Below are 12,683 nucleotides of genomic sequence, written 5' to 3' on the forward strand. Positions count from 1 at the left end.
ATGTGTGTGGTAACAGAGTTCAACCGATTAAAATTATTCAAAAAACATTCGATTCCTGTTGATACAGAGACGTTCTAATTAGTTTTTGGCAAAGGCAGGTCTAGCCGTTCAAGTATATTTCAGTTTTTGTGTGAACGGAGCGTCCGATTTAAATAATTCAAAAAACATTTTACTTGTTTTGATGAAATGAACAACTAGTAAATTTTTTGTACAGGCAGGTCCAGTGGCTCCGAAAATCTAATAAAAACAAAGTAAAAAATAATGCCATTTTGAGGTAAAAAAAATCATTAGACATATGAACATCAAATTATCAGACATTTTATAAAGATTATAATAATGAGTAAAAATTATTTGTACAAGTTTCGCACCAATGTTTACACGTTAGACGGCGACTACGCGCTTTGATATTTCGACTCCAAATAAGCTATGCAGCGCGATTGCTTAAAAAGAAGATCGAAATTAAAAAAAATCAAAATACAAAAAAAACAAAATATTAACAAATCTAATTTTACAAAAAAGACATTTTTTTTTAAAAAATTAAAATTTCTCAAAAATCTAATTTTTCCAAAGTTTTTTTTAATAATTTAGTTTTCGGTACGGAAAGTTCCAGTAATTTGCCTTAAGGCACGTTGTCATGCACCACTAGTTTAGATTAAAAAACAACAACATATTTTACATTTAAATGCTTTGACAACGCGCGTTAATAGCAAGTAAATGTTGGTACTACTGTTTGCAATGTTGACATATCTAATTTCATGGCAGTGTGTAAGAAGTAGAAACGTCAAAGTATATTATGGAATTATATATTGAATATAAACAAAACTACTATAAATATTTATTAACACATATTTATGCCACATGAAAACGGTTAAAATAAAAGCTTTTGGAACTTCTAAGAAGCCATTATTAGTTTGTTTACAGGAACCAACATAATGTCTCAAGAAACTACAATTAAAATTGAACCAATCGAATATATTCAAGTTAAACAAGAATATGATGATTGTCCTCAAGAGGAGCAAGAATTTAATGATTATGCAATATGTCCTGAAATATGTCTACAAGAATTTTTAAAAACTGAGATAAAAGAAGAGGAAGAACCAAAGCAAGACATGATCAATGAGCAAGATGCAGCAGGCACTGGTACAAACGATACAAGTGTAGGCCTAAGCCATTTCCTTATCCCTGACACAACCAATAACCCGAAACAACTCCATAAGTATGAATGTAAAGTCTGCAACAAAATATTTAAAACAACACAAAAATTAAGGCGCCATGAAATTGTTCACATTAAAGTACAACCTTATAGATGTGAAACATGTTACAAATCATTCAAAGAGGAAGACTCGTTAAAAGTGCATGAAAGGACCCACACTGGGGAACGCCCTTACGAATGCACAATGTGCAATGAAGCATTCACCACAAAACAAAAATTAAACCGACATGAAATGATCCACACCGCGGAGAGCGTCCATATAAATGTGAGATATGCGATAAAGTTTCAAATCCAACTATTCATTCATCGCCATGAAATTTTCCATGCTGGGTTGAGACCTTATTAAATGCAACTCTGCGATAAAGCATTTACCCAATCAGGTCATTTGAGGATTAGCAGTGCACAGTGATGAATACCCCCATCAATGTGAGACTTGTTATAAAGCATTCAAATTAAAAGAATCCTTAAAACAACATCAATTAATTCATACTAAAGACTCGCCTCATCAATGTGAAATATGCAATAAAACATTCACAAGAAAACGGTCACTGAACCTACATGTAATAATCCATACCGGTGAACGGAGTCATGAGTGTGAAATATGCAATAAAAAATTCTCGACATCGAGTATTTTAAAAAGGCATATGGCAATACATGAGTAAATAATTACAAATAAATATTGATGTTTTAGTTGCTTTGGGATCTTATTGATTTATTATTATGGAAATAATTAAGATATTAATACAGTCTATTATATATACTTCATAATTTTGTCATTATTTATTCACTTATGCAAAAAGAATTTAATTTTTCATACGCTTATAAAGATATGTATCAGTATGTGTATATATAATATATATAATATATATAATATATATATATATATATATATATATATATATATACTAGCAAACCCGACGAACTCCGTTTCGCCACAATTTTTTGTTTGTTTTATATTTGAAAAGGAAAAGTGTGATTTTTTTATACAACAGTAATGAATTTCTTTCAATTACAAAAATGAATTGTTTTTTAGTTGAACTTCTCAAAGTAAATAAAAGTGAATCCGCAAATTATCCGTTTTATGAAGTGCTCTTTGGTAAACCACATTTTTTGTTTTTTGGTCTGACGTTAACACAAACAAAGCGGATGGATTTCCAACTCGTGAACAAGCAACGTATAACTGCCCATGTAAAAAACTATGATTTTCTAAATAATCTATTTGAAATTCATCCCGCAAACACGAAGCGATTGGCCTAGCGACTTGTTATTACGAACGCAAGGCGAACTGGAAATTGCAATCGTTTGAAATAAGCTTGCATTAAGGCACGATGCCATGTACAACTAATTTTTTTAGCTATAAACCTTGCGGAGCCCGAGGCTTTTCTAACGAATGCAAAATTGTCGAAATCGGTTTGTGCGTTCTGGAGTTCTATCGTCAGGAAGGAAAACCCGACTTTATATATATATTGAACTGTAATTGTGTGGTTGTTTGGATCACTTCTGAGATTATGGGAGGTTGTTTGATAGCTGGAGCTGAGCGGTTGATGAGATAAAAACACTGGTTCTTGGTTGATCTTGATATTTTATTGTTTACTATTTTCACAATAAATAATTTGTTGATACCTTTTGGTTATCAATAATCAGAGACCTTGCATTAAGGCACGATGCCATGTACAACTAATTTTTTTAGCTATAAACCTTGCGGAGCCCGAGGCTTTTCTAACGAATGCAAAATTGTCGAAATCGGTTTGTGCGTTCTGGAGTTCTATCGTCAGGAAGGAAAACCCGACTTTATATATATATTGAACTGTAATTGTGTGGTTGTTTGGATCACTTCTGAGATTATGGGAGGTTGTTTGATAGCTGGAGCTGAGCGGTTGATGAGATAAAAACACTGGTTCTTGGTTGATCTTGATATTTTATTGTTTACTATTTTCACAATTAAATAATTTGTTGATAACCTTTTGGTTATCAATAATCAGAGACTACATTTTTTAAGTATTTAAACAGTAAGCCTGACTTGACTCCTGACTTCTGACTAACTAACTAAATCTTAACTACTTCTTATATACTAAATAATTGTAAACAAAACGTGATTCCAAAATCTAACAGCAAGGCCAGAAGAACTACGGATAACCTTCAAATAGCATGTAGGGCTTTAACGAAAACAATAAATAACAAATTATATTTGTGATTACAGAATAATATATATAATCTATTTGAAATTATTTTAAACAATTGTTGACTATTTTCATTGCTCGAATTTTTAATTACGGTGCGTGAAATTCTAGCAATTTGCATTAGGGCACGATGCCATGCACCACTAATTTTCTTAGCTATAAACCTTGCGGAGCTCGAGACCTTTCCAACGAATGCAAAATTGTCGAAATCGGTTCGTGCGTTCTGGAGTTATTTCGTCAGGAAGGAAAACCCGGCTTATTTTTATATATATAGAGATATATATATATATATATATATATATATATATATATATATACTAGATGACCCAACAGATGTCCTGTATGCCTACAAAAGTTAAAAAATTTTTAATCTCATATCCTATACTTTTTAATATCCCATTTAATGTCCTGCCTTTGTGATTCATTTATAGTCTTAGCATAAGCAGTATAAGAACTTCAGAAAAAAATAATATAATATCTGCGATAAAAGTACAACATCACACTTGATTTTACCACACAACATAATTGCTTCAATAATATTGTCTTATTAATAATTTGTATTATAAAATATTTGTATTATTAAATAATTTAGTAAAGTAAACCTAAATGCGACTTAAGTTTTAAAAAAAAAATCTATATGCAATTTTGGACTTACTGCATTATTTACTTAAACTGAATTATATAATTTCATCTGCCCATCATATACCGTTCACTGTATCTTATATTATTTTCATTTCTGGCACAACTCAGCTGCTTTTCAGCAATAATAATGTAGACATTACATTTTTCTTGTATATTATATTCTAATATTATCTAGGCTCATATTTTCAGCTAAATTCAAGTTTCAAGTTAATTGACATTTCAAGCAGATGAGATATTCAAATGTTTTTAATGTCAAACAATGATAAGTGGTTTTTTGAATTTTTGCCATTTATTTCTACAATCTTATATATGAAATTCTTCTGTAATGATGTATGACAGGATAATCCTCCTAAACGATTATTCGGATTTTGATAAATCTTTCTGAAGTTTGTTAAGGGAATTTTTTAGGATGCATGTGATTATAAAAATATAGTTATATTCAAGAAATAAATGGAAAAAATTACACAAAAACCGCTTATCATTGGTTGACATTGAAAAAATTTAAGGCATTGTTTGGCATTGAAAACAAAATGAAGACTGTCATCTGCCAAACATTTCAATTCACTTATAGGCTAAGACAAGATTAAAATATAATATATTTATGAATATAAATAAGAAAAATGTAATGTGTACATTATTATTGCCAAAAAGCAGCTGAGATGTGCCAAAAATTAAAATTGATTGTTGATTTTAGATAGGATAGTGCACATATGAACAGGATTTGACCAATTAATTCACTTAAAATATGAACTTAAGTAATAATGTATATCAAATTATTATTAAGAAACATGTAATTTAGATATTATTACTGAAAACAATTCATATATATTATGAGATTATATAAATTATGGGCATCATTATTAAAGCAATTATTTTGAGTGAAAAATCCAAGGTGATAAATTGTATTTTTACCGCGGATACCATATATTAATTCTTTCAGAATTCGTTATGCTGTTTAAAAGATTGTAATTTCCAATACGTATATCTTATATGCTATAAATCTAATAAATAAAGGCAGACAATGAATTTTTGTGTGATAAATTTGGAAAATTGATGTTTTATTCGTGAATAAACAAATAAATCATTTATTTATACCATTGGCATTAAAATAAATTGAGCTATTGGAAATAAATTTGTTTAATAAATAGTAATATATATTTCTAATATACTATTTTATTGAACATATTTCATTATTTGTTTGTTTGATCGTTTTACATGGCTGGCTTGAATTTCACAGTATAATTAAAGTGTTAAGTGTGGGTTCTGAGACCAATCATTTTATTCAAAGCAGTTGTGCATTTAGGATCACCCATATGAATGTATATACATTTTGATATAGACTGTAGTGTAAAAAACATATTAATTTTTAACTAATTGGTAGATATCAGTTTAGGTTATTAAAAAAAATTGGAACTTTTGGGTACAGAACGTCTGTCAGGTCATCTAGTACATATATATATATATATATATATATATATATATATATATATATATATAACAATTCTCTGAAAGTTTTAGCTCTTAATATTAACGTTTAGATAGAGCGCAATTCAATCAAAGTTTGTATGGAAAGAGCATGGAAACAATTTTGAAAATTTAAAATATATATATATAATATATATGTAATAATATTTTTCAGATGGCAATCGAAATGTTGAGAAAACAATAAACTTGTTCACAGGCATTCTTATTCCATCCTTCAAGATGTGACTTCGATTTGATTACATTCTTTTATTTCTTTTTGGAACATCATTGTTTGTGAAGTAATAATTTCTTTATCATGTTTTTATTTTCGCTTTGTGTTTTGTATTAACTATTTGTCTATTTTGTTTCCACTGAGGCAGAGTCAAATTTGAGATTCCAAAAGTATGGATCTATTAAATTTATTTTTAGAATCATATCTTAGCTTTCTTTCTTTTTTATATCTGGATAGATGCCTGTTAACAATTGTATTGTTTTATCAATTTATATATTTATATTTATTTATTTATAATATATATATATATATATATATATATATAACATAATTTTACATGCTACTCACCGTTCATCTTCACATTATCTATTTATTTCACATTAGCATTTTATATTTTGGTGACAGTGACGTGGGATGGTCCATGCAATATGGTTTTTCAGAAAAAAATAGTTCACCAAAGTCAAGATGGTCCTCTGAGGAAAAATAAAGTTCAACTATTTTAAATATGATTTTTCTTATTTTTTAAGAGAATTACAGATCAAAGGTACATTTTATGGAACAATACAAGAAGGAATACCTATCAGACCATGATATGATGAGCTTACTGAATGTCGATAATTTTTTTTCTACGACTTCTAAGATTAAACCATACATACACTCAATTTCATATACGAGGTGTGTTCAAAAAGTACCCGGAATTACTAATAATTAAATTTCGCGGGTCTGGAGTGTCTGATTGTCAAAATTTTTTGAAGTAAAACTTCTTTAGGCGCGATATGGGTGTAAAAATTTCTTTAGGCTACACGGGAGTAAATCCGTACAAATGCAACGAAAACGCCAACGTGAAGTTGAACACTACGACGCCGTAAGCGCTGATGTCGCGAGTATGCACTCCCGTCATGTCATGCGTAAGTCGAACGCTAAACCCTATATGAACTCGCATTAATTGAATCACGTTTTTTTACAAAAGGAATATAATAAATTTATATTGAATTGAAAGTCTCGTTGAAGACAAAATAATATCTACTGACACGGATATTTATGTAGGTTGCCATGCGACAGATCAACAATCATACATTCGTCAGCAGTTTCACAAAAATCGGTTATTGATACCGGGGGTTTGCCGTATGAAATAATTTTAGTTCTGAATAAATTTTACATAATAACGACTAATATCGATGTAAGTGATGGCTTAGCTAATGATTGTGTAGGAAAATTAGTGTACATAGAACAATGTGGCGATAATGATGAACTTCTACGTTTATGGTTTGAATTTCCTGGTAAGATAGGTAACAAAATTAGGAAGAAAGCTGCACATCATATTCAAACTCTTAATATCAGTAGGACAGATGTGCCGATTCTCAGGAGATCTTCATCTATTCCAATGAATAGAAATAAAATCATATTTGCCAAAAGAAATCATTTTCCTTTAGTGTCTGCTTGTGCACTCACAATACACAAATCACAAGGTGGTACTTTTGATGAAATTGTATATGAATACAATAAAACACATAATCAGCAGCTTCTATATGTTGCATTATCACGAGTTACCAGCATTAATGGATTGTTCATCATTTCTAAAACAACGACAAAAAATTTTATCATGGAAGAAAACGGCCAGCAGGATTAATGGACTTACAAACTGAATTCCAAAGACTTTCAACTTGTAGATTAATAACACAAGAAGAAAAATTGAGTGAGATAATAAGTTTGAACGACATTTCATTGTTTTCCTTTAACTGCCAAAGCTTACGAGCTCATTTGCCTGATCTAGTGCTACAACGTTGTACGTTTTTGTTATTTTCAGAAACTTGGATTAATAATAAAGAACGAATTGATATTCAGAACTATTACTGCGTTACTCAATACAAACGATCAAACTCAAGAGCAGGTGGTGTAGCTGTTATATCATTCATGTTCAGATACTCTTCATAATGCCACTCCTATGCAGTTTCTTGCGCCAACAATATTACTGGATATTCCTAATGAAATTACACAAGTAGGTGATATATAGCAGTTGTCCGCCGTGTGAACACTCAGAATCAAACATTAATTATAGTCGTCCTTTAAATTTCTCCCAATAAAAACATATCAAATATTATTAAATTTCTTCATCAGCAGTTACTTCATTTTTCTAATGAGGGTGCAAAACTTTTAAACACTAATCACAACGAGATACCATTAATTCTTGCTGGAGATTTCAATGTCAATTTTCGTTCAGAAGAATCTCAACCATTAATTGATTTTTTAAATAATAAATTTAATTTAACAATGAACAATTCTCCATTTGAATCAACCACAAGATATGGCACGACTATTGATGCAGTTTTCTCCAGAAATGTACATAGTTTACAAAGCAAAATTTATGTTTCTCATTTCAGTTATCACAAACCTATTATATCATATATGAAATATGATAGCAATTAATCTATCGCTGTTGTTTTAAACTGTGTTATTGATGTTATGTGATTATTAATAAATGATATTTAAAATTCAAATATGATGTTTTTTTTATTTTTATCTTAATTGCCTACTCATACTATATTAAAAGTTTTACTTCAATCGCGTGTGATCCTTACGCGCACTCTTTTTTTTTATTGTGTTGGTATACATGCCCCTAAAGTATGATGAAATTTTCAGCTATATTCACTGTTTACTTTGTCTGTGGTAGTCGCTAAGGTTCGACGTGTTTTTCTGAGCTCGGCGATTTTTACAATGGAAGAATTGAAAAGTCAAAGAATTTGTATTAAATTTTGCGTAAAAAATGAAATAACGTGTTGCAAAGTGCAAAAATTCACCAGATATGGCTCCGTGTGACTTTTTCCTATTCCCAAAGTTGAAGAGACCCATGAAAGGACGGCGGTTTTCCTCGATTGAAGAAAATCGCTGAGAGTGCTCAAGGACATATCAAAAAGTGAATATCAAGGGTGCTTCGAAAATTGGAAAAAACGCTGGCATAAGTGTATTATATCTGGGGGGGACTACTTTGAAGGGGACCACATTAATGTAGACGAATAAATAAATATTTTTTTGAAAAAACGAAAATTCCGCGTACTTTTTGAACAGACCTCGTACATGTAAAAATTTGGATTCATCATTATAAAAAAGATCATAACTTCTTATTTGATTAAATAGTTAAATAATGAGATGGTGAATATATTTTGCTTTGATATTTCTCGAATTAATGATCCAGAACTATGAACATATTATATTCAATAATTGTTTAGAACCTGAACTCAAAATAAATTGAAATTAAAAGTTTACACAAGGTCTTTGCAATACAAAGTTTGGATAAATATAAATTTAAACTCGTACATTAGACTAATATTTTAATATTTTAATATTAGTTCAATTATAGTTTATTATAAAAGTGTCATTAAACTTAATAAGTAAACAATTGTGTGTAGGCTCACCTTGACAATAATTCCAATGTGATCATGGAGACAATTTCATTTTTTAGAAAACACATAATTTATACTTGTCCCGATCATAAATAAATCTAAAAATAAGGGTACATTAAAAGATTATGCAAACTCTTGGGCGTACAAGGTTTGTGTAAATATAATTTAAATGCATATGCATAGACAGATATTTTGATATCACAACGTACATGCATCTTTAATACCAGTTCAATTATGGATTATTATATAAAAGTCTCATTAAACTTAACAACTAAACAATTTTGTATATGCTCACCTTGACAATAATTCCAATGCAATCATGGAGTCAATTTCATTTTTTAGAAAACACATAATTTATACTTGTCCCGATCATATATAAATCTAAAAATAAGGGTACATTAAAAGATTGTGCAAACTCTTGAGCGTACAAGATTTGTGTAAATATAATTTAAATGCATATGTATAGACAGATATTTTGATATCACAAAGCACATGCATCTTTAATATTAGTTCAATTATAGATTATTATAAAAATGTCATTGAACTTAATAAGTAATCAATTGAGTATATGCTCACCTTGACAATAATTCCAATGCGATCATGGAGACAATTTCATTTTTTAGAAAACACATAATTTATACTTGTTGTCTCGATCATAAATAAATCTAAAAATGAGGGTACATTAAAAGATTGTGCAAACTCTTGGACGTACAAGGTTTCTGTAAATATAATTTAAATGCATATTTATAGACAGATATTTTGATATCACAACGCACATGCATCATTAATACTCGTTCAATTATACATTATTATAAAAGTCTCATTAAAATTAATAAGTATATAATTGTGTATATGCTCACCTTGACAATAATTCCAATTCCAAGGAAATCGTTGCATTAAATGTCTATATTTAATAAAAATATAGAAAACTTATGTGCAATGTTGTTTTGATTGCAAACTGTTATTGTATGAATTTGACACTTCACAGTATTTCATTTTTATTTAAACTTTGTTAAAATGTCAATTTTTACGCAGCTAAGTATTAATCTTCCACCATAAGTAGTATCTCTAAATGTGTAAATAATATTAACAGAATATATTTAAAAAAAACTACTTAAAAATTAAATAATTCACGCCATAGATAAATAAACTCACGTGTAGATAAATAAGCGCGAAGACTGTTGTGAAGTTGTAAACACTCAGCCATTACAATGTTGGTATGCTGTTTTTAAGTTGTCACACGTGTTGCCAATGTCAGACTGAAAAAGAAATGTCAAACATAAAATCAAAGTGTTTTATGAAATTATATTGAATATAAACAAAACTATTATAAATATTTATTATTACACATGAATTATTATTATTATTATAGTATTATTAGTTAAAAGCATATAAATTGTAAGTCTCATCAACTTTTATATTTATTTATTTGATATAATTCGTACATACTGTATTCAGTTTTGTAGTCAGTCAGACAATTGTTCTGGTATGAGAGATCACAGCAATTATAACAAAAATAAAATCTAAATTTTATGTAACAGACTTACATTAAGGCATCTATATAAATCTTTTAAGAAGTCCTCTTTAGTTAATGTCGGAAAATGTCTGAAGAAACAATTTCAATGGCAACAATTAAAATTGAACCCCTTGAATATCCTCAAGTTAAACAAGAATTTGATGATTATGAAATAACAGAAATATATCCTGAAAATGAAGAAACACCTCCACAGCTATTCTTAAAATCTGAGGAAGAAATAAAGCTTGAAACCATTGATGAGCAAGATGTTTGTTCTAGTGAAGACGATGCAAACTTAGATCAAACAACCTATAATTCGAAACAACTCCTAAAATGTAAAACATGCAACAAAACATTCAAAACAAATTATAAATTAAAACAACATGAAATTATCCATACCGGAGAACGCCCTCAAAGATGTGAGACCTGCGATAAAACATTTAAAACAAAACAGGCTTTAAACCTACACAAATCGATACACATTCAAGAACGCCCTTATAAATGTCAAACATGTGATAAAACATTCAAAACCAAAGGATTATTAAACCAACATGAAATTATTCACAACGCAGAACGTTGTCATAAATGTGAAATATGCAACAAAGTATTTACCAAACAATGTTTATTAATCCAACATAAAATAATACATACTGGAGAACGCCCTTACGAATGTGATTTGTGCAACAAAACATTCATTAGACAAGATGCCTTAAAAGTGCATCAAATGATCCACACTGGAGAACGTCCTCATAAGTGTACCACATGCAATAAAGCATTCTCAAGAAAAGAAGCATTACATCAACATCAATTATTACACACCGGAGAACGCCCATTTAAATGTGCTTTGTGCAATAAAGCATTCAGGATAAAAAAAGAATTAAAACAACATGAGCTTATCCATACTGGAGAACGACCTCACAAATGTGCGATATGCAATAAAGCATTCAAAACAAAACAAGAGTTAAAACTACATGAAAAGATCCATACTGAAGAACGCCCCTATGAGTGCAATATATGCAATAAAACATTCAAAGTGAAACAATCTTTAAACCAACATACAAAGATTCATTCTGGAGAACGACCTTACCAATGTGATATTTGCAAAAAAGCATTTTTGAGAAAGGATGCTTTGTTTCAACATCAGAAAATTCATACAGCGAAACAAGGTTAACTTGGAACCATGTGAAGAAATCAAAAAATAGTTTTAATAAATTGAATATGATAAATAAATTTGTAATTAGATGACTTTGTGATACTTTTAGAAATAAATATTGTAATAAGTACCATAAGATAAATGTTTTATTTAAAAAAAAATATATATTCCTTTGCATGGTCTATAATTATAAAATTAATTTTGTTTATACTTTGAAATGTCTGTGTATCTTCCAGGTGACGTAAACGCTACGTTTGCCGTTACATCTGTTACGTTATATTAACGTTTTAATTACGTTTTGTGGTTTACTGAGTAGTAATGATTTTTTACACAAATTGCATATATGAATTACGTTTTTAGGTATATGTCTATCTTGTGCTAATTATATATCTATTGATACAAACAATAAAACTAGTGGTGTGTAGCATCTTAAGGCAAATTGCTGGAACATCCAGTAATGAAATATTTAAGGAATATTAAATGTTTACAAGTAGATTATTATAAATACTGTAACGTTCATTATTTGTATTTTATTGACGAAATATGAGAGCTTATAAATTGGATGTTGATTTTTATATATGCTTACATAAAAAGTAAATAAACAAAAGTTGATCAAGTGGAGTTAGAATGAATAAACTTATTTCATATTTCTAAGAATTATATAAAACTGAATTGCAAAGTTAAAAAGGGATATATGTGAGCTTTAAAACTAAAGAATTAAAATTAAAATACAAATTATTTTCGATATCAAAAAAATATTTTTTTTAGAATTAAAAACAATAAAATTTCTCCAAAAGCAATCGTTTTCTGAATCATTCAAATCTGATGCTTGGTTACCTCAAAAACTACCTTTTTTGCACATTTAGCTCCGTATCTCCGAAA

General features: G+C 29.2%; 2 protein-coding genes and 1 long non-coding RNA gene across 4 annotated transcripts; 2 read left to right on the forward strand and 1 right to left on the reverse strand.

Annotated features, from left to right (window-relative positions):
- Positions 1-932: 932 nt before the first annotated feature.
- On the forward strand, positions 933-1,559 carry LOC113391252 (zinc finger protein 11-like). Its single transcript, XM_026627199.1, has one exon. It carries the CDS (start codon positions 933-935, stop codon positions 1,557-1,559), a length of 627 nt encoding a protein of 208 aa, XP_026482984.1.
- Positions 1,560-5,950: 4,391 nt separating this feature from the next.
- On the reverse strand, positions 5,951-10,105 carry LOC113376808. 2 transcript variants are annotated; one of them, XR_003367054.1, is made up of 6 exons: positions 9,993-10,105; positions 9,709-9,851; positions 9,428-9,513; positions 9,145-9,230; positions 6,080-6,204; positions 5,951-5,972 (listed from the first exon to the last, which is right to left on the reverse strand). It is a non-coding gene; the product is annotated as an uncharacterized LOC113376808 (long non-coding RNA). The 2 variants fall into 2 exon arrangements; XR_003367055.1 differs by lacking the exon at positions 9,709-9,851 and having other exon boundaries at positions 9,993-10,010.
- A 628-nt stretch (positions 10,106-10,733) lies between these two features.
- On the forward strand, positions 10,734-11,819 carry LOC113391253 (gastrula zinc finger protein xLCGF3.1-like). The gene has a single exon (XM_026627200.1). It carries the CDS (start codon positions 10,734-10,736, stop codon positions 11,817-11,819), a length of 1,086 nt encoding a protein of 361 aa, XP_026482985.1.
- The last annotated feature ends 864 nt before the right edge of the window (positions 11,820-12,683 follow it).

Source organism: Ctenocephalides felis, unplaced genomic scaffold, assembly GCF_003426905.1.
Source record: "Ctenocephalides felis isolate EL2017-DRISC unplaced genomic scaffold, ASM342690v1 CF-g0.4_SCAFFOLD_00845, whole genome shotgun sequence".
NCBI classification, from domain to species: Eukaryota; Metazoa; Arthropoda; class Insecta; order Siphonaptera; family Pulicidae; genus Ctenocephalides; species Ctenocephalides felis.